This window comes from Exophiala spinifera (genome assembly GCF_000836115.1).
Source record: "Exophiala spinifera strain CBS 89968 unplaced genomic scaffold supercont1.5, whole genome shotgun sequence".
NCBI lineage: Eukaryota > Fungi > Ascomycota > Eurotiomycetes > Chaetothyriales > Herpotrichiellaceae > Exophiala > Exophiala spinifera.
The window spans coordinates 2,245,415-2,273,358 of record NW_015622517.1 but is presented as its reverse complement, the minus strand read 5'-3'; the positions used below and the strand labels follow the sequence as shown (position 1 = coordinate 2,273,358).

General features: G+C 51.9%; 10 protein-coding genes across 10 annotated transcripts; 6 read left to right on the top strand and 4 right to left on the bottom strand.

The window, feature by feature from the left end:
• Nucleotides 1-882: 882 nt before the first annotated feature.
• PV08_07385 (uncharacterized protein) lies at nt 883-2,502 on the bottom strand (the record flags this gene model as incomplete). Its single annotated transcript, XM_016381715.1, has 1 exon — nt 883-2,502. The coding sequence occupies one exon, from the start codon at nt 2,500-2,502 to the stop codon at nt 883-885; it is 1,620 nt and encodes a 539-aa protein (XP_016234817.1).
• Nucleotides 2,503-4,307: 1,805 nt separating this feature from the next.
• Nucleotides 4,308-6,535, top strand: PV08_07384 (uncharacterized protein; the record flags this gene model as incomplete). The annotated part of the gene is made up of 2 exons (XM_016381714.1): nt 4,308-4,607; nt 4,655-6,535. The coding sequence occupies 2 exons, from the start codon at nt 4,308-4,310 to the stop codon at nt 6,533-6,535; spliced, it is 2,181 nt and encodes a 726-aa protein (XP_016234816.1).
• Nucleotides 6,536-8,063: 1,528 nt separating this feature from the next.
• PV08_07383 (uncharacterized protein) lies at nt 8,064-9,641 on the top strand (the record flags this gene model as incomplete). Its single annotated transcript, XM_016381713.1, has 1 exon — nt 8,064-9,641. The coding sequence occupies one exon, from the start codon at nt 8,064-8,066 to the stop codon at nt 9,639-9,641; it is 1,578 nt and encodes a 525-aa protein (XP_016234815.1).
• An 809-nt stretch (nt 9,642-10,450) lies between these two features.
• Nucleotides 10,451-12,163, bottom strand: PV08_07382 (uncharacterized protein; the record flags this gene model as incomplete). Its single annotated transcript, XM_016381712.1, has 1 exon — nt 10,451-12,163. The coding sequence occupies one exon, from the start codon at nt 12,161-12,163 to the stop codon at nt 10,451-10,453; it is 1,713 nt and encodes a 570-aa protein (XP_016234814.1).
• A 1,440-nt stretch (nt 12,164-13,603) lies between these two features.
• PV08_07381 (uncharacterized protein) lies at nt 13,604-14,272 on the top strand (the record flags this gene model as incomplete). Its single annotated transcript, XM_016381711.1, has 1 exon — nt 13,604-14,272. The coding sequence occupies one exon, from the start codon at nt 13,604-13,606 to the stop codon at nt 14,270-14,272; it is 669 nt and encodes a 222-aa protein (XP_016234813.1).
• A 695-nt stretch (nt 14,273-14,967) lies between these two features.
• On the top strand, nt 14,968-17,415 carry PV08_07380 (uncharacterized protein; the record flags this gene model as incomplete). Its single annotated transcript, XM_016381710.1, has 4 exons — nt 14,968-15,206; nt 15,254-15,396; nt 15,444-16,413; nt 16,467-17,415. The coding sequence occupies 4 exons, from the start codon at nt 14,968-14,970 to the stop codon at nt 17,413-17,415; spliced, it is 2,301 nt and encodes a 766-aa protein (XP_016234812.1).
• Nucleotides 17,416-18,674: 1,259 nt separating this feature from the next.
• PV08_07379 (uncharacterized protein) lies at nt 18,675-20,636 on the top strand (the record flags this gene model as incomplete). Its single annotated transcript, XM_016381709.1, has 4 exons — nt 18,675-18,770; nt 18,826-18,999; nt 19,109-20,426; nt 20,491-20,636. The coding sequence occupies 4 exons, from the start codon at nt 18,675-18,677 to the stop codon at nt 20,634-20,636; spliced, it is 1,734 nt and encodes a 577-aa protein (XP_016234811.1).
• A 542-nt stretch (nt 20,637-21,178) lies between these two features.
• On the bottom strand, nt 21,179-23,495 carry PV08_07378 (uncharacterized protein; the record flags this gene model as incomplete). The annotated part of the gene is made up of 3 exons (XM_016381708.1): nt 21,179-22,721; nt 22,786-23,389; nt 23,450-23,495. The coding sequence occupies 3 exons, from the start codon at nt 23,493-23,495 to the stop codon at nt 21,179-21,181; spliced, it is 2,193 nt and encodes a 730-aa protein (XP_016234810.1).
• A 666-nt stretch (nt 23,496-24,161) lies between these two features.
• Nucleotides 24,162-25,706, bottom strand: PV08_07377 (galactokinase; the record flags this gene model as incomplete). Its single annotated transcript, XM_016381707.1, has 1 exon — nt 24,162-25,706. One exon carries the CDS (start codon nt 25,704-25,706, stop codon nt 24,162-24,164), a length of 1,545 nt encoding a protein of 514 aa, XP_016234809.1.
• Nucleotides 25,707-26,515: 809 nt separating this feature from the next.
• On the top strand, nt 26,516-27,753 carry PV08_07376 (galactose-1-phosphate uridylyltransferase; the record flags this gene model as incomplete). Its single annotated transcript, XM_016381706.1, has 2 exons — nt 26,516-26,616; nt 26,673-27,753. 2 exons carry the CDS (start codon nt 26,516-26,518, stop codon nt 27,751-27,753), a joined length of 1,182 nt encoding a protein of 393 aa, XP_016234808.1.
• Between the last annotated feature and the right edge of the window lie 191 nt (nt 27,754-27,944).

The window sequence follows — 27,944 nt, the reverse complement described above, 5'->3', positions numbered from 1 at the left end:
TTGGGAAGACTCACTGGGTCCAGCGTTGCCAGACGCGTGAATCATTGTTCCATTAGGGGGTGAATTCCCCGAACGGTATGTTTGGATTCACCACGAGGTCTTCCACCGGGGCTCCTGAAGTCGGATCGAACTCAGAAGGAAAACTGTCATAAAGAACAAAAGTAGTAGTAGTATACAAGTATCTAAGTATCTAATAAATCTGGTAGCTCAACAAGTCTAATCAACAATTGGGGGTATCTTGGAAAAAACCTTCACGCCCATATTCTAAGATCTAGGTAGTCGTAGTATAACCTCCTTCATTCATACATATATCGATCCATCGAATCCATCTTTCATCTCGTTAATGCCTTCCAAGTCATTTCAAGTGGTTTGACCAAATTTGTCGTTTCTCTTATGGTCTCCTTTGGCCTCTCATGTCGGGGCTTTCGGTCCGTGTCTAAAATGTCATCACACGGACGATCGGTATGCGTGGTCTTTGAGTTGTTCCATGCGTCATGCCAAAGCAATCGTATCCTGACCGAGACTTCTGTTCGTGTGATGGATGCTCTCAGTTACGAATTTTGTAGTCGGTCTTCTCTCATGTCCCAATCGGCACCGCTGTGTGCATTTCAGACATGTCGCCGCACCATGTTGACCTCCACAATCGAGATATGATAGTCGTAAATTGTTAACATTTCGCGTTTCGGGATAGGCATGTTGCTATGTTTGATGGTGGAGTCATCTGTGGACTTCCAATAGAGTCGAACCCTCTTCCGTCTGTGAGGTTGGCATCGACCTGTCCTGAAAGTCAGACACCAGCTCCGGGACGACCGGGGGTTAGGTGCGACCATATGATTGTTGTTTTGGTGTTGGGTTTGTTTTCTATTTCTCGGTTTTAACTCCTCAATCGATGGAAAATCGAGGTTCTTCGCAAGTTCCCTGAGATTCCTTGAACGCCTGGACTCTCTCGAGAACCCAACCGGACGCATACTCCTCGGAGGTTTCGACAGCGTGACCGACTTTGATGGATTCATTCAGCTTACAGGTGCCGGGATGCCATGAAAACTGCTTGCAATCACCGTCGTCCAAACACGCGGCGCGGCAAGCGTCAAAGGATTCAACGGAGTGTTTCTGAAGCTCATTCAGCTCATCCCACATCTGCTGCTTCTCCTCGTCACTTTTGTGGTCCCAATCGTGTTCTTCCTTGACGTGGTCTTCGGCGGGTTTCGTGAAAATTTTGTCACCCGAGTAATTGTTCCAGTCGAGTTTCTTATCCGCAATGTTCGGTTGCACAAAATACTCAAAAGCGTCTTTATAGAGGTATGGTACTGAGCCCGGATTCTCATCGGTCCACGTCCGGTTGATCCATGTCTTTTCAAACTCCCAGAGCGCCTGGATGTCGTAGGTATGCACATGGTGCCAGGTAATGGCGGGCGAGCACCAGTACGGAGGGGTCCAGCTGAGGGAGCATGGCGGCTCGACTTGGAACATGGGCCACGAGCCCCTCACGTCGACCCCGGCCTGGCCCATGGCAACTCCGAGCATGACATCGCCGCAGCAGATGGTGGATGTCTCTCTCTCCCAGTCGGCAATCCTTTCGGGAGTGCGGATGGCTTCGAATTTCTCGACGGCATTGCGGGACAAGAGGTAACCGGTGCCACCTTGGGCGAACTGAGTCGGGCCGTGCCAGTAGACGCAGCCTGCGTAGAGAGGGTCTTCGGGATTGAGGCGGTTGAGAAGCAAGAGCAGGTTCGTCCAGCCGAGGTATGTGTCTGCATCGATGGTGACAAACCAGTCGGCCTTGGGATATTGAGTGTAGGCTTTGTGTAGCATGGGAATGTTCTTCCACTTGTCCAAGTTCCACCCCTTCTGGGAACCCAGAAGACTCACGTCGCCGTGCATTGCGTGGGCTCTGTGGATGTCGTGGTAGAAGTCAAAATCTTCATGGTGGTCTCTGTATTCTGGGCCAATCTCATCCAATGCATCGTACAGATGGAATTGTCCTACATCTTGCTCCATGTCCGAAAATATCATGAGGTTGGGTACGCACGCGGCCAGAGTGATGAGTTGTTGGGGGAGCCGTGCGAATACCTCCGTGGCGCCCGTCTTGACAATCACCACGACCCTGTCTGCGCCGGGAAGTTGTCGGCATGCTGGTACGGAGGGATCGAAGGGCTTGTACATGCGGCCAGGCGCAGTCGGACGCGGCGCAGTTCCTTTGGCTTCACCCGCGGAGGATGCTGACGACGGCGCAGGCACAGGGTCTTCGAAGTCGGTGATTTCAGACGTCAAGTCGACATCTTGCAGCTGGGAATAGTCTAGCTCGGTATCGACGTCGCTGACGGCAGCGGAGGAGTCGCCTTTGAAGCCATGCCACCAGGATTCGGCGGCCGGGGCAAGGTTGTAGGGGGAGACTCCCGACGACGGTAAAAAGAGAGATTTGAAGAAGACAAGGCAGAGTATGACGGCGAAAATGACGGTGAGTTTTACCAGGCTGAGGCCACGAGGGAGAGTGAGGGCCATGTTGCCGTCCAAGGATGCGAGGGTCGACAGCAACAACAGCAGCAGCCCAGTGCTGTGGAAAGCAGACTCAACGACGAAGGGAGACAGAGACGGAGGGGAGCGGCAGCAACATGGATTAGTAGGTACAGGAGGTACAGGAGAGGGTTAGATAAGTAGTACAGTATCGCGGAGCAGCAACATTAGGCTTTGTGATCGCGTTCGACGCTGAACCATTTCCCAGGTACGAGGACGGGTACGGATACCTGTACCTGTATTGTATCAAGGGATGATGGTTCGCAGAAGCTCGGACAATATTGGCTGGCATCATGTTGCAGGGGTCTACGAGTATTTCGGGGAGCTGGAGCCCATGCATTCACATTCACAGGCTGTGATAGGGTTGTCCGCAGAGCGAGGCCCGTGTTGGTGCCACCGCCGCCGCCCTTGCTGTCGCCGTCGCCAATGGGAGATTTCTCTACACGACGCGATCCGGAGATGAAAACCCTCGCCGTCCACCTCGCCACGCTTGCACTGGTTGTCGCGCATAGCCGAAACGAACACGGCAAGGGTTTCATCCCACGCCTGAGATTGTTTGAGCTGATCCTTCAGCCGGCGTGGGACAGCCGGACAGGAGAGCCAGATTCCCTCTGAAGGGTATGCACCGAGTACAGTGACTGGTGCTGCAACTTCTCACCGTCGCACTCAACGCGACATCTATTTTTACCCGCGAAGGTTTTTCTCACGGTCTGTGCGAATCTGACTATTCTTTTCCCAGCCTGTTCTTCTCCTTCTGGAACAACGAGCTCGGACCGGAGTCTGGTTGTGGCGCAGCATCTACCGACTTTTTCCTCTCTTTCCACCTGCTTGTATGGCACCCGTAGAGTCTAGAATCGACCCGACTGGACGGATCATGGTAACAGACAAACAGCGAGGTCCCTTCTCATCACGTGTGTCTGGTTTTCTGTCGACTACGAGACAATCAGAATAGGGGCCGCGACGGCTGAAGCCAACAAGACATTTTTAGTCCTGCAGCGGAAATTAATCGATAAGAGAGTTTGGCCCCGCGCATGGAGGACGATAAGGTGTTGCAAGCCAGATATCGGCGTCTTTACGGAGCATAAACTCAGGTACAGTACTAAAGTAGCACTCCAAACCCCATGTTTCTCTCCATGAAGAGGATGAAATGCCCCTATTCCGACTCAATTGCTCCTCGATCATCCCGATCATCACAAGTCGCCAAGTATGTATACAACACGTAGGCTCCTCTCTCTCTCTGATGAATACGGGCAGCAGCAGGTGGAAAAAGCCTCCGTGTCTTGGTTCGTGCGCATTCCCTGCCACGAGTCTGCCGGACATGCACCCCAAACTTCAGACTTTGGTGGTGGAACGCGGCATCGTTCTTCTGATGTGTCGACATTGGCACCTCGACTCCTTGTCTCCCATGCTCAGTCGAAGTCGAACTGAAAGGGGCCAAAGTTGCGTTGTCTACCTATGTAGCCTCAAACCCGCAGCTTTTCCACTGCCAATCAGAGTCGTCGTGGGATTCCGTGTGGCAGTGCGCATGAATGCACATCTGTGATCAAGACGTCGTGGGCGTTTGCAAACCCACGCCTTCGCCTCAGCCAATTCTTTCTTTTTTCCATTTTCCGGGTTGTTGCGTTTTAGTTGCGATATTGAGACCATCTTTAGCTGTCATCAGATATCACTGCCAAACCAATGCTGCCTTCCCAAGTCTTGCTGGTCAATTTCTGCTTCCATCCACATTCCTAGTGTACAAGATCGCGCACAGGTTTATTGACGGGGCTGTTAAAGCGAGAACATCTCTCAGAATGTCGTCCGACTTTGGCCAGCGCATGCAGTTCCAGTTTCATGTGGCCAGCTCTCCGGGGAGATCCCCGACACAGGGTGTTAGGTTAACACCCTACACTGCAGCCGAATATGCCGACTTCAGGTACCCAGGGATGATAAGCGAAGAGGACGGAGGATTGCAAAAGATCTCAACCCGCCCGAGACTCACCAAGGATCAAGCAGAGGCCCTGGAGGCTCATTTCCAGGTTGAACGAAAACCCAGCTCTCAGACCAAGAAAGATTTAGCCATCCAGACCGGTTTGTCAGTTGGTCGAGTCGCGGTATGTAGCCCTCACATATGAAGTGCTCGGAGCTGACGGTGAGACAGAACTGGTTCCAGAATCGGCGGGCCAGAGCAAAACAACAAAGGAGACAGGAGGAGCACAAGGCTCAGCTCATATCCGCAGATCGTAAGGAGAAATGTCACAGTGGCGACAGGGAACGAGATAGTGGTGACGAGAGGTGGCGGAGTCGTAAAGATGAAGATCCTGCAATCGATCCTCCTTCATCTGCTGTTCCAGATGAAAGGTTTTTCGGTATGACTCCTCGCTTCGTCACCAGGCTCCCTAGCGAGGCTCCCTCAGTCTTGGGAGTCCCACCCGATATTCCAGATCTTGAAGATGAGAGCCACAAGAGTTTACCAGGGACACCGTCTTCGGAGAGCAACATTGAAGATGAGGACGTTCCTCATGCCAACGCTCATCCATTAGCAGATGGGCCGAAGACCCGCATGAGGACGTACGAGACTACTAGTCACCCGACCTGCAGCGATGCGGAAGATATGGTGGTCTCCGAAGGGGAACTCTCATTCATGGCCACCCCCTCCCCTGGGGATTTACGATACAACGGCGAGGAGCTGCCGAATCTACAGCAATCGATCATCAAAGGCCTAGCCACAGAGCGCATTTCAGATGCATACGTAACATTGCTCGTACGAGCAAGAGGGGGAGGAGAGCAGGCGCGCGGATCTCAAACTGGTTCAAATCTCAGAAGCAGCTCAAAATCGGGCTCAAATTCTTCACAGACAACTACCTCCAGCCTTAATTATTTCAATAAGCGCTCACACCCCGACCACGAAGGCGATGAAGAGAACGAGAGGCCTCCCCCAAAGCGACCAAGTAGCAGAGTAAAACTCAGCCCTGGGCAAGACGGCAAGCTTCTGGCCTGCCCCTATGCAAAGTTCGATCCAGCGCGGTACTCGGAACGCAACACGACTGAAATACAGTACCGTGGATGCTCAAGCTGCTTTCTCACAACGATCCCCCGCCTCAAGCAACATCTGTATCGCGTACACAGCCGGCCAAAGCATTACTGCTCATGTTGTTTCGAATCCTTTGAGACGGCGATACTCCTCGACGAGCATGTCCGAACGAGATCGTGCAATGTGTCGCCCCCGCGCTTCGAAGAGAAAATGACCGTCGACCAAATGGCTGAGATCAGACGAAGGACTCCGCGCGAAGACCAAATCAAAAGCTGGTTCGCCATCTTCCGCATCCTCTTCCCGCAGGCGGATTTGCCGACCACTCCCTTCATCACCAGTTACAATGAAGAGTGCGTCCAGCATATCCTAAGCTACTTCGAACGTGAGGCGCCGCAAATGTTGGCGGACGCTCTTGCGCCAGAGCTGGATGCCCCAGCACTTCTTCTCAACTCCGAACAGCGGAGGATGCTCGATGACATATTAGAAATGACGTTCAGGCGTGTTCTGGTGGTCATGACGCGGAATGCACGGGAGAGACAGGATCTTCAACAGCAGCGCAACTATCCATCGACGGACAATTCAGCCTCTCCAGGCCCGTCGAGGAGCTTGGAAGATTCTATGCCCATGCGACAGGAAGCCGGGGACTCTGAAGCGTCTCTTCCGTCCCAACAAACCGATTTCCAACTGAGCTCCAATCCAGATGCACCATCCCGAGATTCTCTTGCCGAGGCTGACCCCTGGCAAATGGTCAGCACACAGCAAGTAGAGGGGAATGATTCCCAACACGCAGACATAGCACGTTTTGCTCCGAACACCGCTGATGTGGCGCAGCTACCTGCATTCCTGCCAGAGCAAGGGGAGTGGGACGCGATTGACTACAGCCTGGCTAGCGAGGAGTGGCAACGGCTGGTGAATGCAGCAGGACCGTTGGATTGGTGGCAAGATGATTCCTTCTGTCGGGTGGATGACAATATGGCCCTTCCCCCAGTTCAACCGTCTTTGCCGTAGTTGAACTGAGGGCAGACCTGATACGTGAGCCGGCCAGGTTCGACAAACCACAGTTCCGATACTAGAAGGTACAGTGGGAGGACGCAGAGAAAGATCCTGGTTAGGTGGCTCAGACTGGGCTTCCCTTACCGAGTTGAATTGTAATTTCCCAAGCCAAATACACAGTCCATTGAGCAGTTCTCGAAGACCGGGATATCTCTGCCTGCTCTGTCCCTGCTCTGTCCCTATGCCCGACCGAAGACTATCAGTACGGTGGATGCAGTCGTCAGCGAGATGCACTGCCACGTGAGCCCGGAGGCGTGATGACTCAGCAAGACTAGTACTTGCGGCGGGTTTTCCTTTAAATCGCGTCCCGAAAGTCTCCCTCATGAGCAACAACATCATGAGAAGATGCCAATTTCCTTATTGTGCGCCTTCTGAAATGCCGGCTATGGTGTGGCAATACCTACAGACTCTCGGCAGAGCAATCACAGCAATAACGCTGATCTCGCTTAGAGCGAGAACGTGACATCTGACTTTACCGGCTCCCTGCCTATCAGGCTGTCACAACACGTCAAATATCAAATGGGCACCATGAGAATCTCGTGTCCCCAACATGCTAGATAGACGAGGGAGACTCATCATATCCATGAAGATCGATCGGCACTGTCATCATCTCCAAGATCTTCTAGTTGACCAAAACCACCCCCCCAGTTCAATATCTATCGACCCTCCCTCAAGATTTTGAATCTATCCCCATTTTCACACCACGTCTTCATTGCTAGGCGAAGTGGATTAGCTCAGACTTCATTTGGCTGCGGATCTTGCATCCCTGCTCTACCCTCTGCCTACGCTGGTTCGCTTAGACCAGCTATGTTTGTATAATGTCTCTCCGGCATCGGTCATCCAAGCAAGCACGGGGTAAGTGGATCTGAATGTGTACTTTTACTGAGTGACTTGGCAATGTCGATCCGAGAGCACGCGCGCTCCTTATTGATACATCATACAACGCTCTGAGAGGCCAAGGACTTGAGAGCGACTGTGTGGCTGACCGGATGGAATTGGAAGTGGGCATATTGCACACGCAGAGGCCACCTCCCCAGACCAATCTGCACTGACATTCCCTCTCCATCTCCCTCACGTATCAAGTGTGATGCACAGATCATACCCGCATGTTGCGGCGCCCCCTTTTCAACTTTGAACATTGTCCACGCGAGCCGAGCCAAGTTCATCCGCCGTCTTCCATTTACCCTCTCGATCAAGAGCGGATGTGAGCTGTCATAAGAACTAAGGTTGCTCAACGGGTCCAATTCCCGCACAATGGCAGACAGGTGCCCAATTCTAATACGAGACCGAGCCCGCTCACGTACACTCAATGCAAGCCCACACCGGCCAAAACGCCTCGTACGTTAGCAACGCTGGCGTACAAGAACGACTTCTCTCTGGACATTGTTCACTTTGACTGAGCCTGCTTTGGTCACTTTTTTTTCCTTTTCTGACCCTTTCTCGACTACAGGGTAATCATATATCTTGCACGCCTCAGACAACCATGTCCAGGATCGTCTCGGAGATGGAGGAGCAGGGAATTCCACTCCTCAACGGCTCCGACCATAATGGAACGTCTTCGAAGACATCGTTCGAGGCCGAGCAACGAGGAATACCCGATACCACCAATGGCGGCTACGAACATGCTACGCCACAGTCCATCTCCCTGCCCTCACAGTCCAAAAAGACCTGGTTATCATCATGGTCGATAGATCCCTGGGCAGTCGTGCCTCGCTATGTCCAACCTGGTGGCCGAAAAAAATACGAACAACGACGGTCGCCGACATCATACCTCGACGCCCTCCGCGGCTACGCGGCGGTGTTTGTCTACATATACCACTTCTGGGATCTCCCGGAACCTTCTTTCTTCCATTGGCCTCTCATCCGGGTGCCCTGGGTTGGAGGCGCGGGAATGGTGGCCGTATTCTTCGTCATCTCCGGCTACGTGCTAAGCTACCGCCTCGTAAAGCTGATCCGGATGCAAGAGTCGGCCAGACTTCTCGACAGCCTGGCTTCATCGATATTTCGCCGCTATCTTCGTCTCTACCTGTCGACGGCCTTTGCAACGCACCTGTCCGCATGGTGCATCTACTTTGGCTGGCTCCTCGGCCCGTTCACTGACCTTCGCCTGTCTTCCCTGCCTGCCCAGCTGTGGGCCTGGTTTCAGGACACCATTGCGACCAGTAACCCGTTCGCCAATATCGAGGGCTGGATCCACGACGGTGTCTTTTTCCCACACTACCTGGGTCAAATGTGGACCATCCCGGTTGAATATCGCGGCAGTATCATCATCTTTGTCTTTTGCGCTGCGGCGTGCAAGATGACGACGAGGTGCCGGATGGTCTTCGCGTGGATCATCATTGCGCTGAGCTACTATTGGCGCGTCGCCTACGTCGTCGAGTTCGTGTTTGGTACTTTTCTCGCGGAGCTGTCGTTAGTTCTGCACCCGGAACGCCACGGTTTGCAGAATCCAAGTCTAGCCCCTGCCTTCGCCTCGGCAAACACCAACGCTACCACCGCCACGAACGACACCATAAACGAGAAGCACAACCAGCGAAATGGATCTGGTGAGATACCACCACCATCACCGCGCGCCTTAACCCGAGTCACCTCGTACCTCTTGCTGGCGATCGGGTTGTTTCTCTTGGGCCAACCCGACCCGCCTGCCTTGGGCTCGACGGGTCCCTGGCCGTGGCAATATCTCTACCGCGTGATCCCGTCATGGTACGGCGACGCCGCGTACACGTTCTGGCCGTCGATCGCGGCCTGCTGCAGCGTGCTCGCCATCGACTTGAACCCGACGCTGCAGAGGCCCTTTGAGTGGAGTTTCTCGCAGTACATCGGCGACCTCTCGTTCGGCATGTACGCCATGCACGTCATCCTGCTCTACTCGGTGTACCAGCAGACAATACTGGTGTGGCAGGTTACGTACCTGGGAGACTCGACGCTCGCGTTTCTCCCTGGCGCGCTGGCAATTACGTTGTTGCTGATCTGGGTGGCGGACTACTTTGCTCGCGTCGACAAGATAATCGTCCATTTTGGAAGGTGGCTCCAGGCAAAGTCGTTTGTCAAGTGGGAGTGAGTGACGGAGTGACTGAGTGAACAAAGGGATCCCTGCACACAAGTAAGCGTCGGAAGGGGTTGTTGGGAGTATCTACTTTCCTTTCCCTCGGTGTTTTCTTTGGTCGTACACGGGCATTCTTGTTTCTTGCATTCTTGCAATTCTTGCTTCTTATGTACATTGTTTATCCTCCGGAGCCAAGACAGTCACATAGTGCAGAATACGAACATACCTACCCAAGCACGAATACAGACATACCTGCTTGATTTGCACTGTAAGCTAAAGAATACTGAGCCTGACTGAGATGGTGTTTGCATTGACAATGTATTGCAAGTATGAAGACGATGCCGTCAAGAGTCAACACGTCAAAACGCGCCATTCGCTTTTCTGTCGTGGTCATTTCCCCCTTCCGAGACACGACATATGAGCACGGGCAACACCGAAAAACGACCGAATGCTGAGCGAACTACTGCAAAAATATGCCAGGGGCTCTTCTCTGGAATGTGGGGTACTGTTGATATTGTGTGCCAGTCAGCGTTACCTACTGTCCTCCCAGGCAATCGCAAGGGAGGCCATAAAAAAGTAATCGTAACATCATAGCGAGGGGAAGGGGATGCGCGATGTTCTACAAGTCTTTGAAGATGCGGAGGGGTCAGGGGGGACAGACAGTCAGACAGACGTTCGATGCAGACTTTTCGTAAATGCTAATGCTAATGCTACAGCCGATAAAACATACCGTGACATATCCTGCGGACAAGATTCCTTTGAAAACGCCATGCCAGTCAGTGCGGAGTTGACGACAAGCTTGAGGGCTCTCCAAACGGCGCCCGTCAACTGTCTTGAAGTCTGGCTGCAAGCCACTGCGAAAAGGCCACCGATCGCTCATCAATGACTTTGCAAAACACGTGGGCGGACAAAAGTACCACGGTCAGCATCACCACGTACCCGGACAGCCACAGGTCGACAAACTGTCGCGTCGACATGGGGACCGTGGGGTCGGGGTAGATGAAGGCGGCCATGATCGGCTGGAGAGCGTACCACACGGACTTGATGAGCGAGCCGTGCACCAGGTACAGCGCAAACGAGATCTGGCCGAGGTAGGCCGCGAACGAGTTCGTGAACAGTCGCGAAATGACCGGAGAGTTGGCCACGGGCCACGTGGTCATGACGGCGCCGACGGCCCTGATGAATCGATCCTTGGCCCATATGTACTCGGGCACCATGCTCACCAGGCCCGCAAAGCCGGGGTATTGATCGGGCCCCTGGGGCGGGATGGACAGGAGATACAGCCCGGGCACGAACATGACGAGGGCCAGCAAGTCTCGCGAACCTCCTCCTGTCAACGACGCATTCATCCGTCCGATGGACGATAGTCTGTTATGGTGACTCGGTGATCCGGGGAGCTTGGCTCCAATGTTGTCGTCGTTGTCGTCGTCGTAGAGTTTTGATCCGGACGACGACGACAACGAAGTCGAATTGCTCGACTTGTGGCGGTGGCTGGTGTCGACTTCGGCGAGCAGTATTCCGGCGATGAAGAGCGACTCCGGGTACCGCTCCGTGAAAAGACAGTTGACGAGGAATGCGACGTGGACGCCCAGTCTCCACCTCCGTCGTATCCGCGAAGTCGCGAGCAACATCACAAATACCAGCATGCTGCATCGGAATTCGACCGGAATGGTCCACAGGTGACGGTCGTACACCATGCCCGACGGCCGCGCGGCGTCTTCGCTTTCGTAAGGGAAGTTGGCTTTGCCCCAGGGGATCGTGTTGTCCATGAGACGATAGCAATCTTTGAGCCCGCTGTAGATCTGAGCGGTCAAGGAAGAAAGCCGAGCGGGCGGTTGCTCCTGGGGTCCTCTGACGTCGTCGTGTCTCATGTTGTAGAAACCGGTCCCGGGGTCGAAAAAGCCCAAGCCCGCCAGGACCGAAGCTATCAAAATCATGGCCATCGAAGGGAGGTAGAGACGGAAAGCCCGCCGGAAGACCGCCGACGATATCGACGACAGCGCGGTCGAGGTGTTGTGCGCGTAGAGCAGACGTAATGGCTTGGACACAAGAACGTATCCGGAGATGAAGAAGAAGACATCGACCATGGCGATTCCGGACCAGAGTAAGGAGATGAACGGCTGATACATGAGTCTCGTGCTCAAGATCCGAGGTGAAGCTTCTTCGAGACAGTTGCCAAAGGAATAGGCGTAATGGGCGTGAAATACGAAGAGGCAGGCGACACCTCGCAGTCCGTCAAGGGACGTGACTTTGGACGTCGGTCTTGCATTGTACTCTGCTGAACTTTCACCTGGAGTCAGGATTGACAGTAGAGATGACGAAACAGAGAAGATCGCCTTCGCAGGAATGAAACACCACGAGCTCAAAATTCCTCTGGAGTCGTCCCAGCGTCTTGTTATCATCGAGGAGTACGCTGAGGCGGTGGACGCATTGAATGTTTCTGGGTAGGAATTTGCTTCGCTAGCCTCATCTTTGCCACCTAAGGAATGTACACTGCGACGGTGCTCATGTTGCGAGTGAGTGGGATGGTAGCCCATCAGGGAGCTTTTCGTCCGGAAATGCATGGGATGTGGTCTATGATGATTTAGTTCTGGGAAGGGGAAATATAGCTGGCGAAGCCTAAGCCTTCAATATCCAAAGTTAAACGCGGTGGAACTTCCCAGACCGCGCCATTCATAACCACAAGAACGCCAATTCCATTCGAATGGGAGCACGCTCTTTATGACGATTCCGTTTCTCTCTTGGAGCGTAGTTTTGTAGCGGAGGGCCTGCATGGGTAACCAGGCTACAGGTGCCATCACCCTTATGAATTTCGATTGACGTTCAGCCACAACGATCCAAGCGGCTGATGGCGATTTAGTCGACAGTTGATTTGACGGCCTAAGTAGAGAAGGAAGATCAATCCGTGCTCACAGGGGCAGTGGCCAAAGCCTGGTGGCCTGCTTGATGGCGTGCACAGTCCAACGAACGAGAGGGAAACGAAAAGAGATGGGGCTTATTAGCCGAACACGAGCTAAAAGGTCGGATATCTTGCAAGACTAAATCGCCAGATCCGGGGCAGCGTTGATCTCTTGATCTCTTGGAAGACAACTGTCAAAGTAGATGGCACAGTGCGGGTTGACAGCTTGATCAGCGATGGTCTAGAATTGAGCGTCAGTCAATTAGCCAAGTTAGTACAAAAGAACAAACAATGCTTCCCGAGGCATGGATGTCGATAGGGGTGCAAACCGTCATTACGCCGTTTATCGACAGGTTGTAATCTCATGAGATTAGGGAGGTTCAAGCACTGCAAAGCACTTCTTGTTGAGAAGCCCTGCCATTGTCACCTTGTGTTTATCACCTGATTTTTCGCTAGTATGCTCATCTATTGGAGTTGTCTGAAGTAAGTTTTTCAAAAGTGCGAATTGCCAGAAGTTTGAGTTGAAGGTGGAAACGAAGCCTTCAACGTCTTTGCCCACTGCTTTTTAGGGGATAAGGACCATCTCGCCGACTTCAAAGACTGCGTGGCGCCGCCTCCTATGCTGGTTGGCCATACTGGAGAAGGTGGTGCTTCAGTGCGTTCGTTGACAGGCCTGTCAAATGAACTTTGTGCCTCAAGTTCAACGGCTGCCCATTTGGGACGAAGCAGACGAAATGGGCTTCACCCACAAGTAAGGTGGGGTTTCAATGTCCCTGTGAACACTTGCGGGTCAAAGGAGAAACTCGATACTTCGTAGAAGAAACGCGATCAGGTTGTGACTATGTTGCGATCGCCTTGACGCGCTTGGCCAGGCCAGCCTCGTTACGCTCGGCACACTTGCTTTTTGCAGACATGGACGCGACAGGGCTGCAACCACGCGTAAAGTGGCTTCTAGAGCTTCTACTATCTCGTATTTTGATGCACCTGGCCATATGCTGCGGCTCTTGAATCGCATTCCAGGTCTTGAGTTCTCTTCTAGGTATTCAACCATCATAAACGACGTGTTTTACCCGCTTCCATGTCTGCAAATCGGACACCGACAGACTTGCCTATCTACCCATTTGCCAGCGTGGACGAGTTTGAAGCTTTTCTTGACCGCGAGCATGGCACAGCCCCAGGATTCTATCTCAAACTAGCCAAGAAAGGGTCGGGAATTGCATCCATCTCTGCAGCGGAGGCTGTCGAAGTTGCCCTGTGTTTTGGCTGGATTGACGGTCAGGCAAAGCCTTTTGATGACAAGTTCTGGCTGGCACGCTACACTCCACGCCGAGCTAAGAGTATATGGTCACAGAAGAATGTGAACACCGTTGCCCGGTTGCTGAAATCCGGCCGTATGAAGCCGGCAGGACTCGCTGCCGTGGAGGCTGCAAAGGCCGATGGTCGGTGGGACCGAGCCTACGCAGGTCCAGCCACGATCACAATACCAAATGATCTTGCCGACGCGCTGAATGCCACCCCTGGAGCAGCGTCGGTCTTGGATGGTATGAGCAAAACAGAGAGGTATTCATTGCTATGGAAACTGCACACAGGGTCAGCGAAGACGCGAGGGAAGCGAATTGACGCACTTGTGAAAGGGTTGATTGATGGCAAGAGCCCGACCGCAAAGATTCGAAAGAAGCAGCCGAAGGAGTCTTCTAAGTCGAAGCCGTCACCGAAAGTTACTTCCAGGTTGAGAAGGCGGAAATGATCTCGTGAGTTGTCCAACTGCAAAGCTTGTCAACTTTCTGGAGGACGGTGAGCATGAGCGTATTCGCTTATAGCAGTGGGTTGGGAGTGGGGTTAACCTACTATCCAGGTCTTAGGTTGAGGTCCAACCGCTTCCGAATTCGCAACTCTAGGGAGGTGCACATGAGTAATGGCCAAGGCAGCTCGGAACGTGACTCCAATGGCACGGTGGTCGGCGCCGAGTCCAGACGCTTCATCGCCATAATTGTTATCAGCAAAACACCGTCCTATACACACCTGCAGGAGAGAGACTTCTGACCATGCCACAAAGTACGAAACTTACTTCCCACACCTGCTGCCGAAATGTTGGAGGCCCGAGAGGTCTTATCGCAGCAATACTCCCCTTCGCCTTACCTCCCCACAATACCTCGAAACGGTCTGTTAGGCAAGATTGTCACATACACGGATGTACATGAACAGTTGCGATTGCATTCTCATGGAGTCATTCCTGTAGCATCACCAGAACCTCGTCACAACCATATCCGCAGCGACTATGCTTTTCTGGTTCCACCGACGCTAGATCGTTGGAGCCATGATCGGAGCTACCTTTGCAGGCTAGTGAAGTGCAAAGAGTAAACAAGGCAGTCCTCTGCAATTGCCATAAAGCCTGCAGTTGGCCCGAATCTCGTCTCCACAGAAGCAAGCAGTCTCCCTAGCATGCATCCACGCGTGATATTGCCCGCCTTGTTGGCATCCGCTCCGCTAGTTTCATCTGGCTCTATACAAGGCCTGACGGATCTGGTCAAGCGGCACCTCCCACAACTTTCAGAAAACATCTCATTTATCCTTCATGAAGATAAATACACTTCAAATGCATCAAACGACCAGTTCGTGGTTCATTGTGATGCCGGCAAAGTGAAAGTTGAGGCAAACTCCGTCACTGCTCTAGCTTCAGGGTTGGTACTGGCCAGACCAGGAGTTTCGATAACTAACCAAGTCACAGGTTGCACCGCTACCTTGCTGATGTTGCGCACGTTGACATCTACTGGTCCATCGGAAGCAAGTTGCATCAGCTCCAGGCCTTGCCTGCATGCGAGCCACTAAATGGGTCAAGTGTTGTTCCCTGGAGATATCATTTCAACACGGGTATGTGGTAGAACAACGGGACACTGCCCTCAGGCTGATATTTGCAGTCACTTTTTCGTATACCACAGCCTTCTGGTCATGGGAAGACTGGGAGCATGAGCTCGACTGGCTTGCTTTACGAGGTGTCAATCTACCCTTAGCCTGGGTGGGCTACGAAAAAATCTTACTGGAGACTTTTCTGGATGCCGGATTTGTCCAAGAACAGATCTTGGAGTTCTTCAGTGGTCCTGCTTTTCAATCATGGAACCGGCTTGGCAATATTCAGAGCTCGTGGGTGGGCGAGCTCCCCTTGTCTTGGATCGATTCGCAATTAGAGCTGCAACAGAAGATCCTAAAGCGCATGATTGAGCTCGGAATGACCCCCGTCCTACCAGCCTTTACTGGGTTTGTGCCACGAGCATTTCCAGTACTGTTTCCTGAAGCGGATGTAGTCAACATGTCGCGGTGGAATGGCTTTAGCTCCGAGTTTTCAAATGTCACATTTCTAAGGCCTTCCGATCCGCTATTCGCACTTCTACAGAAGAGTTTCTTACAGAAGCAAAAGGAGTACTATGGCAATATTACTCATATATATACCCTCGACCAGTTCAACGAGAATGATCCTATATCTGGAGAGCCGAAAGATCTAGCTGTCCTTGCCAACACGGTCTGGAAGAGCCTGAAGGATGCAGATCCAGACGCTGTTTGGATGCTTCAAGGCTGGTTGTTCTTCTACAATCGAGATTTTTGGACACGAGAAAGAGTGAAGGCTTTCTTGGACGGAGTACCTGAAGACAACGACATGCTGATTCTGGATTTGTACTCTGAAACATATCCGCAGTGGCAAAAGTTGGACTCTTACTTTGGCAAGCCATGGATCTGGTGCCAGCTCCATGACTTTGGTGGGAACCAGGGACTCTATGGTCAAGTCATGAATGTAACGACCAGTGCAGTGGAAGCTTTAGCTAACTCGTCGTCGCTTATGGGCTTCGGCCTCACCATGGAAGCCCAGGAGGGCAATGAGATTATGTATGATCTGTAAGTGTTCCATTTTCACCCTACTAACCCATGCTGATGGCATTCGTTGATAGACTGTTGTCCCAAGCATGGTCGTCTACCCCTATCGATTTACCTCGATACTTCCATGGATGGGCAAAGACTCGATACGCCGATGCCTCAAGCGGCGACCTACCAAAAGCTATATACAAGACATGGGACTCTCTACTGCGGACCGTTTACAATAATACCGATTTGACGTCCGTCTTCTCAGCGCCAAAATCAATCTTTGAGCTTGCTCCCAACGAAACTGGTCTTTTGGATAGCCCGACCCATATTCCTACCAAGATCATTTACGATCCAAGTACTCTGACCTCAGCTTGGCGCACGTTTCTCGGTGCAGCCGACACACTGCCGTCTCTGCGGTCGAACATGGCATATCAGTTCGATCTTGTCGATCTAACGCGGCAAGTGCTCGCGAATGCATTTCATCCCTTGTACAATGCGTTCCTTTCTCACACCAACCTTACAAGTGAAGGTCTTGACCACCAAACTTCTCTGAACGCCGCTACTCAGACCCAGAGCCAAATGCTGTTGCTCCTCAGAACGCTCGACAACGTATTACGATATACTCCGAGTAAATCGCCTGAATCATCACTCATTTCATGGGTCAATGCTGCTTGCTCATGGTCTCATTCCAACAATTCCTGTGCAAAGGACACTATGGCTCGAAACGCCGTCAATCAAGTTACGCTCTGGGGTCCCAAGGGCGAGATCAGTGACTACTCATCACGTCACTGGGCCGGACTTATCGGCGCATACTATGTGCCACGGTGGCAAGTGTTCACAGATGCCTACCTAGAAGCATTCAAGAACCACGTTTCTGTCAATCAGACAAGCTTGAAGGAAGGAATATTGGCTTGGGAAATGCATCAGCAGGAGGGTGAATTGGTACAGAACATGGGCGAGTTAAAGAACCCGGCAGAGTTGTGGGAAGTGGTGAAACGCATTGAGGAAGACTGGTGTGACTTCTTGGAATGTTAGTAGCAGGTATTCATCAGTAGTTCTTTTGGTTCGTCATGTCCATGTTAATCTGCCGTGGTCAGATTCGCCTCCTTCTCACCACCTTTAAACCGGAAAACAACCATCCAAAAACCTTTGAAGACACGAAGTCGGATCCAACAATCCGTGCATCATAAACCTTATCCTGACTATGACTGTTCGCACCCGGCTAGAGCTTGAGGGTCTGGGTATACTGAAGTAGCTATGGAAGCTTGCTGAATACCTCCAGTTCGTGAACTAAGCTTTCCCCCAGTCTCTCAGACGGATCCCGATCCTAGAATTCCCAAGGCGGCTGGTCATATTTGGACGGAACAGCCATATCATTAGTTCATCCACTACTGTCCGGCCCGAAACCTAGGTCCCTGTAAGTCTGGGGAAGTCAACCTGCCACGTTCCGTGGTTGTCAAGATTGAGCAGACCCATTTCCAGGCGAGATGAGGTCCGGATCAAGGGAGGAAAGACGATGATATGCTCACTTAGATAATGTGCCCATCTATTTCTCAGGACTTCGATGAGAAAGAGGTGAGTATCGTTCGTATTAGTACTATAGTCTCACTATAAATTCACTACGCACAGAGATAAAGGGGACTGAGTCGGTGGCTGGGCGGCAAGGTACGTGGCCACAGCATCTGCACATCTGTATTAATCTCAGTACAATTCATGTAGTGGAAGATTATTATACACCGGCACAGCTAGGGGTTACCATGAGATAACATTTGGAATGACATCCGTCTCATTCCAAATTCCCTTAGGCAGCTTGATATGCGTGATCCTAAGGTTCACAATGCTTACCCAAAGCAACACCACTCCAAATCATCCCGTGCCCACACAGCTATTCTGTCATCGCGACGCGCTGCAAATTGAAACCCTCCCTGTGATCAGCATCTCGACACAGTAAGATCTTAGTGTCTACACGTTCGTCCGTCCTAATCGTCTGTATCGGAACCAGGTACCGAGCGGACACCCCACGCCTTATGCTGGGCCACAGGACTCCATGCCTTTCCGACCACGCCATGTTTATCGTGGACAAGGCTCATCACAAATGCGAGACGATCTATATCGATGGAGGCCGGCTTCTGGGGTATGGGGCTTGGTGGAGAACCCATCACTGGCACATCTTACCCCAGAGTCTCGGGTGAATTTTGATATAAACACAAGATATGAACGAGGATGGAGATAGTATTGATCTCCCAAGTCACTATCAAAGCCTGTAAAGGGGGCATCCAGGAGTCGGTAACAGAATGGAAGAACAATCGGCTGCTCGTATTGACACAACACCACCGGAGAAAGACGACATTTTGGACTGGAGGCCCTTCAGGACTTCATTGCTCCTTTTGGTATGATCACTTTATTGTGCAAGAGGGACTCATGACTGACCAAAGCTCTAATCAGGCAATATGCAGCCAGTATTTTTGTCAGTTGCTCTTCATCGTTGGCTCTGGCGTGTACCCCCGTGATATCGCGGCAGTTGTGGGTGGAGAATCTATTGCCTCCTGGCCTGCGTCGTCCATTGTGATCCTAACAGCTGCCTTCGCACCTCCAGTTGCACAAGCTGCGGACTACTGGGTAAGTCACCCGTAAAGCCGTGGTAATAATGCCCAGGTGTATCGGTGTCTGAATGGGGTCGAACTTCAACACGGTCTGTGAACTGACAGGAGCTAACCAACGGTGGCAGGGAAGGAAATGGCTCCTTGTCATTCCTACATCTTTTGGCTTGATAGGCAGCATAGTCGTTGCAACCGCTCAGTCGATGCAAGTGGCTATAGTAGGCTTTGTGCTTGGGGGAGTGTCGTTTGGGGCACAGCCACTGGTCCATGCCGTGGGCTCTGAGATCATCCCTCGAAAGTATCGCTCCTATGCGCAAGCATGCGTCAACAGTTCGATAGCACTCGGTGCAATCACCAGTCTTACTGTCGGAGGTGCGCTGACGAACAACCATCCTGCCGGCTTCCGCACTTATTGGTACATCTGCGCTGGCGTGTATGCATTTTCCACTATCATCATGGCGGTGCTGTACAACCCACCTCCACGAGACCTTCAGCTGTCGATGACGTTGAAGCAGAAGCTTCGCGCCCTGGATTGGACTGGATACATGTTGTTCGACACTGGCCTGGTCCTCTTCTGTCTGGGGTTGTCTTACTCACAAAACCCATTCAACTGGCCAAATGCACATATCCTGGCGCCTTTCGTGATCGGCTCCACTGTACTGATTGTCTTGATCATATACGAGGTCAGGTTTAAGAAGGACGGCCTTTTCCACCACGGTCTATTCCGTCATCGAAACTTCTCGCTCGCTCTCGCTGGCGTCACAATCGAAGGGTTCGCATTCAACTCTGCAAACGTCTACTTTCCATACGAGATGGAGACGGTTATAAGCGGCATATCCACGTTTCGGGTTCTCGTGTGCTACGCTGTCGGATTCGTCACACTGTTCGTCGTCTCGACAGGCGTTGGGATCTACATCCATAAGACGAGAACGGTGCGAGGCCCCGCCATGGCTTCGTTTATCGGGTTCCTGATCTTCTTCGTTCTGATGGCCACGAACAAAGCATCCACACCTGAGGCGCATTTTTGGGGCTTCATTACCTTTTACGGCGCCGGCCTGGGAACATGCCTAATTACACTAATCACTGCGGCGCAATTGACCACTCCACCCGAGCTCATCTCAATCACGTCTGGTCTCTTGGGTTCTCTGAGGAGTGTGGGGGGAGCGATCGGAGTGGCGATCCCTACTGCCATTTTTCATCATGGCTTGACCTCGAATCTCGTTCCAAAGGTCACTGCAGCAGTTGAGCCTTTGGGTCTAAGTGGCAGTGCTATCAGCTCCTTAATAGGAGACCTCACTGGCGGACAGATTGAAGCCGCGGCCAAATTACCTGGCATCACACCACAGATTCTGGAGGCTGCAAAGCTGGCGATTACAAAAGCCTATGTTGTTGGATTTCGCGACGTGTTCATTTGCACAGCGGCTTTTGCATTCTTGGGTCTAGTCTGTAAGTTCAGACCTTTTCTGGTTGGAATGCAAACGACACTGCTAATCAATTTCATATCATCTAGTGTCGGCTTTCCTTCGAAATCCCACCGAGCAATTCAACTCCCATATCGATGCTCCACTCGACAAGATCCCGATCAAGGTCAGTGACTCGGAGACCAACGCCGGAGACAGCAAGCATCTTGAAACAACGGAGAATGTGCCGGAGTAGCAATCTCATCATCACTGGCGCACGGGAAGCTTTGAGAATACAGTTGTCTTCTCGTTCTTCGAGAATATGCTAATCTTGATATTAATGGACCGAGAGAACTTGACAGATTCACTTCTCTGTACATTGAATTGGCGGACGCCCTGGCGGTATATATCTCTGTACTATCGCGCAAGGAACCTCAGTGCACTTTCCACACATCATCCAGGCTTCCATGTGGCGTCTAGATTCGTCAATCTTGCCCAATATTGTTTTCAGCTTTAGGTACTGCTTCATGATGAGCCCTTTCATCAGGATTCAGGGTGGCGAAAGCGAACGACGAATACTTCTTCAGCCAGGGATCAGCGCAGATTGGCGCAAGCAACGGTAAATCTCGAGTGATTCATTCTGCTGTGTACAGTCTTGTGCAGGCAGCAATTCCGATGACTGGTCCCGGTTTCCTACGATCCACATTCTCCTACTTCATTCAACGACCAGAAACATAAACCCGAAACTTGACACAAGCCCTTGTAATCGTACGGTGGCCAATGGCAGAAATGCTCCACCTATTGTCGCTCCAGGCACATGACCCGGCTATCACAGTCGCCTTCGAAAGCAATCTGGATACCGCCATTCATCAATGTAGCACCGGAATAGATGGCGCCGTTGTCGATCTTGTATCTTTCCATGGCCTCCAGCCCCTGCAGCTTGAGGACGGGAATCTCATGCATCACCGTGGACAGCAATTGATAGGCGAAAAGCACAGCCTGGCTACCGTCTCGCGACACAACCATGGCAGCAGGGTGGTTCCCTTCCCCCGGCAATCTCAGCCTCCAGAGATCGCCGGTGATGATGATGGGGTTGACCCTCTCGGCCAGCGAGATGAGGTCAGGTATCATCTTCTTCTCGGCCTCGTCAAGCGTCTCCGGGTCGAGTTCCAACCCGAATGAGCCAGACATCATAGCCACATGGGCTCGAAACTTGAGCGACTGAGTGCGTTTGGTAACGTGGCTGGGTGAGGCACCCACGTGCGCGCCTACACTCGACAGAGGGTACACTATAGACGTACCGAAGTGGATGCTGATGCGATCGATGCCGTCCATATTGTCGGATGCCCAGACCTGAGGAAAGTATTGCAAGACGCCCGGGTCGAAGCGGCCACCACCAGAGGCACACCCTTCCCATAGGATGTCGGGGAAGCGAGTTGTCAGAGTATCAAACACCTTGTACAGACCCAAGATGTAGGCATGGTAGTTTTGGGGTGCCGAGTTCTCGTGGATGGCTCGGTTATGATCCCATTTGACGTAGGTTATGGCGTTGCCTTGGAGCAAGGTCGTCATAGACGAGATGATGAAATCTTGGACCTCCGGAAGGGCAAGGTTGAGAACCAGCTGGTTCCGAGTCTCGCTTCGATCATGCAGTCCAGCGCTCATTACCCAATTTGGGTGCTCAGCGTACAGTTCAGACTTAGGGTTGACCATCTCTGGCTCAACCCAGATGCCAAACTGAAGCCTCTTGCTGGATCCTGCTACCGAGAGCTTGGTCACCTTATCAACCACACGGTTCAACCCGTTCGGGAATTTGTCAGGGTTGGCTTTCCAGTCGCCCAGCCCCGCTTTGTCGTTGATGCGAGGGTACTTGTCGCCGAACCAGCCGTCGTCCAGCACGAAGAGCTTGACACCAAGACCCGCCGCGGTGACGGCGAGCTTCTCAATGGTACGCTCGTTCACGCCATAATACAAACATTCCCAGCTATTCAGGAGAGGTGGTCTGGGCTCGCTGACGAAGACGCTCTTGATGAGATGCTGACGGTACAGACGGTGGAAGTTGCGCGACATGCCGCCGATGCCCGAGGACGAGTAGACGGCGACGCATTCAGGTGACACGAGAGTCTTGCCGGGTTGAAGGTCCCACGAGAGCTGATACTGGTTCATACCTATAGAGGTGCGCACCAAGCCGTGAGGACTCTTCTCTACCTCGGCGGCAAACGATCCAGTGTATACCAGAGAGTACCCCCAGGCGTCGCCGGACGACTCGGTGGTTTTCGAAGAGGTGATGCCCAGGAATGGATTGTAGTGGTGCGAAGAGTATCCTGTTGTGCTGCCAAAGCTGTGTGAATAGTCCCAATTAGCATGGTCAGGCATTGAGCAGGGAATGGGGGGTTCTCGCTGACCTTTGCATGCCGTACTCAACCTTGCGACGGAGCTCAGCTCGCTCACGGGACCATTCACCACGTAGGCAGACCATGTCATATTCAGCAGCAGGGATGTCTACGCTGAAGCTTGCCACTTTCTCGATTGTCACAGGCTTTGCACTCTTGTTGGTGAGAACAACTCGCCGCACGATAGCGTCGTGTTCCGCAAATACCGAATACACGAGGTCTGCCGCAACGTCCGAGTATGCGTCATACATGCTCACAACAAGCGTCTTGACTTCGTCGACATTGCCAAAAGTAGCCGGCATCTCAGGGAAGTCGGGTTTGCCGTCAAAAACCTTGTACGACTGGAATCTAAAGTGAGAAACGGTGAAGCCCTCATGGTGCTTGATGTAAACTGCTGGGTTCCGGAAGTCCCCTTTTCCGGACTCTGGGAATTCTCGACGAAAGCTACCGTTCATGGACCAACCGCTCGAGGGCGTTGTTCCAGGGATGATGGGATTCTCGGTGACCAAGCCGCCGAAGTGGTCGGACAAAAGGTCTCCGGTCGTCTCGTCGACGTGGAAGCGATACGATATATTCTTGCCATTGAGTGCAAAAGACTTGCCGTCGACAACGATAGCTGTGAGGGTGTCAGTACACTGCATTCAGATTCTGTATGAGATATGCACTTCAGACTCACGTCTCAACAGAGAGTCCCCCGGCTGAGGGTACGCTATAGAACCCATCCTGGTCGAAGACTAATGAAAATGCGCTTTGCGGGAAACAAAAGCGAGCAATCTCGTCAAAATGAGCAGATCGAGAAGCACAATCGCATTCTGGTGAGCCAGATTGAAACGTATAAATGGAAACGTGGCTTGGATCGGCGAAATTCGTCGTTCGACGGTCGTGAAGACCACAGCCTGGCTGGTGGGATGGGCGGAAAACCCTCTGGGGAAGAGGCGGGAATGACTTGAATTGATAGGTCCAAGTCTCTCCTGTTCCCCAAGCGGCGCTACCGCCATATTTCTCTGCATGCTCACATGGGGATGCAAGGGGAACCTTGGTTTCCCGAAAGCCGCCTCACTAACTTAACTAGCCATGCCAAAAAAGTGGACCGAAAAAGAGGCGGAGATCATGTCGCTTCTAGAAACACAACCGTGCCACGACTTCCCTCGACGGTGTGGCACCCAAGCCTACCCTCTTCCTATGCATCATGAACCGTTCCCTACAACGAGCATGGATATTGAGCACGAGCTGAGGATTGAGACCTGAATATGGAAGTGGAAAGCTAAATCGTGCGTATAGAATGCAAACCATCAATTAATCTACATGCTGGATTGAGCTACTTTTGTTCCATGCTCTATTAGACTATTATATGATATGAGTATTGCATGTTAATTTGTAACCGCTGGTCAACTCTCGAGCGCAGATATCCCAATGAGTGATGAGCCTTGACCAGGTTTGAAGATCGAGATAGCCGTCCGTAGCTTTTCTTGACTTAACCCTGGGACCTTCTTCAAATAATACTCCGTCCTGAGAGCATTTATTACCGCTGAGACTTTGTCCTGAGGCACAATATGTACAGTACCTCCACCCCAGCCTGCTCCAGTCAAACGAGCGCCGTACGCTCCGGAGGACCGGGAGATGGAGCAGATCTGGTCGATTTCAGGGCACGAGCACTCGTACAGGGTCTTGCAAGAAGCCTGTGTCTGGTTCATCAATTCGCCAAGATACAGCAATCTTTCCCTGTTTAAGTCGCCGCAGTTGGTTAATGTGTTGCGAAATCGATCAACGCGTCGAGCCTCTTCCAAGACATGCAAGGCACGCTGGCGAAGTTTGAAGAACTCCGCTCGAACGTTGACCTGAGAAATGTATCTCCTGTCTAATTCCTCGGTAGGTATTTGCAGTAAATATGCAATCTCTTCCCTGGTATAACTGGTCATTGTGAGTCTCGCATTGACGATGTCGATCATGGAGGATAGTTGAGTCTCAGGCGAGTCGCTCGCTTGACCTGATTTTTTCATTATCTGCTCTTGCAAGTTTCGAAGACAATATCCTAGAGGGCTTTCATCCTTTTCTAAGTTGATATCGCAGATCTTGGCAAGCACCACCGCAGCCAATGTACATTCGAGAACTCGAAGGTTGTAGTGTACCGGCGCCGTAACAGCCTTTTCTGATGTGACGAAGGATTGTGCAATCAGAAAGACACAGCCTGAGTCTGGAAAAGAGATGCGCTCAGTAGAGAACTTTGGGAAAAAATTGCAGTGAATCAGACAGTCTCGCTCAGCGAAGATCGACGCCGCTTGATCCATGCCTCCAGAGAAAACACCAACGGCACGCTCAGAAACAACGGCTAGCTCCAGCAAGTCATCTCTCGAAATTGAATAGTTGTTGGCTCCCATGACAGAAAGGATTGACGCGCAGATGAAGGCGGCACTGCTTGACTGGCCGCCACCGGGAGGAATATTCCCGTCCACTAGTATCTCCATGTCGTTGGGTGTGAAAGAACTGCCCAGTCTTCCTCGTAGATAAGGGAGGGAGCCTCTCAATCCGGCCAAGATATAATTCGTCCAGGAATGTTGGTCACTGTCAATCTCGACCAGTCCAGATTGTCCTATGGTGATTTCCCTCCTAGGATATTTCTGCATGTCGCCATTGGCCATCTTGATACTAAACAGTGAATCTTGGGCCTTTGGCAAGACCCGAACAGCAATTAGGACATCAGAACCAATTCCGGCAGGCAACACGCTGTACATCGAATAGTCAATATGTTCTCCAATGATGTTGACTCTTCCCGGACTCCGTGCCACGAAGGAAGGCTTGTGACCGAACTCTTGCTGAAAGGTATTTGTGAGTTTCAGGAAGCGCCTTCGGACTGACAGCGCAGTGTCGTCCTGTGCTGATAAATCGGGATACACATCACTCAGACTGTCGTACTGGGGAACGAGAGACTTCATTGCCAACTTCCTGTGGTGGAAGGAACGATATCGAATGAGTCGAGAGGCCGCGACGCTGGAGCATGCAGAACGAGATCAGTGTGCATCGCAACGTCTTGCAGCTCGGGATTCCGGGCAATTTTTGAATAAGTCGTCACGCTGGTGCACCTCAAGGAGGAAATACAACCAGACCCCGGAGTTTATGGGCCGGTGGAGACCTGGCTGTGGAGATGCAGACTGCAATCAAGCGATTCGTATTCCGGCGAGCTCAACCATCTTGCACTGTGTCCCGTAGGCCATCCAATTGTCCCGGTCAGCCTCTTGGGGGATTAAATTCATTCGGAGCCATGTATACCAAACATGAACAGGTGTGTGTGTCTCCACCCGGCGATTGAAAAACTTCATCAAAAACGTCGGCATCGGAGAACACCAGGGTTTACCGCCGCTAAGAGAAAGCTTCAACGCTTACTTTGGATAACTCATTACCAAAATTCGGATGCAGATGCAGGAAATTTGAAAACAGAAGCTGGCGGCAATAGCGCTCTTGCACTGCACGGGATCCTTCTCGGATATCGTGTTGACTTACAAGTCCTAACTTGACTGGATTGCCGGGATGAGTGTCGCCTGCCACCTCGCTTCATTCTCAACTTTGTCCTCATCAAATAGCCAGAGGAAATCAACGGACGAGAGAATGACTACGCGCAATCCAAATTCCGTCACCAACATTTTGTTCTTTCCACTCCCACGTGTTGCGTGAGCTCAAGTCTTTATTTGGGCTCCTCGGTCGTTCCGTCGTGTACATCTAGCGAGGTGCATTCAGGCCGGGCAAGATGCATGAGAAAATTCTCGATGACGTTGCTCATCGTCGCTACAACCCTCTCCGCGCGAGCTGGGTGCTCGTCTCTCCCCACAGAACCAAAAGACCGTGGCAGTAAGGAAATCCCTCATCAGGTCGGGGACGAGTCGGTACTAATGCGAGCGGTGTAGAGGACAGCAAGAAAGCCCAAGCCTCCTCAGCCTCGAATCCTACGATTCGAAATGTTACTTGTGTCCCAGCAACACCAGAGCTTCAGGGGAGACTAATCCCAGCTACAACGATGTGTTTCTCTTCGTCAATGACTATAGTGCCCTCAACGAAGGTCAGGAAGTAAACGGCTTCGAGCACCCGCTTTCAGAAAAATCTTCGGCTGTCCTACTCAAGGCAGAACCTGTCTCAGGCACATGCTATGTCCTGACCTTCAACGCCGATCACAGCAAAACCCTCGCCGACATGTCTCCCAGCGAGATTGTGCCAGTCATCAAAGCGTGGACTGAGGTCTATGCGAGGTACATCGCCCCACAATCTTCACTGGCCTCATTGGCAAAGACAGTCCCTCGATCCCAGATCAGTTCGAGTATCAGAACAGCAAGAATACAACATAGGTGGATGCAGATTTTTGAAAACAAAGGCGCTGCTATGGGCTGCTCAAACCCCCACCCCCACGGGCAGATCTGGACATCAACGACTCTCCCCGAAGAGCCAGCTATTGAGCTGGAGCAGCTGAAAAGGTACTTTTTGGAGCACGGTAGAAATATGCTGACCCACTACGCTCAACTTGAACAACAACAAGGAGAACGGATTGTGTTCCAGAACGCTACATTTCTGGTGATTTGTCCGTGGTGGGGAACGTGGCCTTTCGAAACAATGATTGTCCCAATCCGACATTTGAGATCACTGCTGGATTTGAAGACCCACGAACAGCTTGACCTTGCCGAGGCGATTGCAGAAATAACGCGAAGATACGACAACCTGTTCGAAACAGATTTCCCATATAGCATGGGCGTGCACCAAGCTCCTCTGGACGGGAGCGATGAAGACATTGAATGCTCCAGCTTCCACATCCACTTCTACCCTCCCCTTCTGAGAAGTGCATCAGTGCGGAAGTTTCTTGTGGGGTATGAATTGATGGCCGAACCACAACGCGACATCACTCCAGAGCAGGCCACGGCTAGATTGCAGCAGTGCGGCGGAAAATTGTATCGACTGAGAATGAGGGACAAAGCGAGCGACTTGAAAATCCAGCCTTGAAAGGGCGCAAGAACCCGAGCTCGGCTGTGTATCCAAGATTCATTCGTCAGTACTTCATCTCTACCGTAGATGTGATCAAGAGCAAACTGTGTGATACAACATAGCCTACCGTTCTGGGAAAACTTCCAAATAGTTGAAAGACCAGCATGATGCTTTCTTTGGTTCACTGCACGTGGCATAGGTTCCATAGA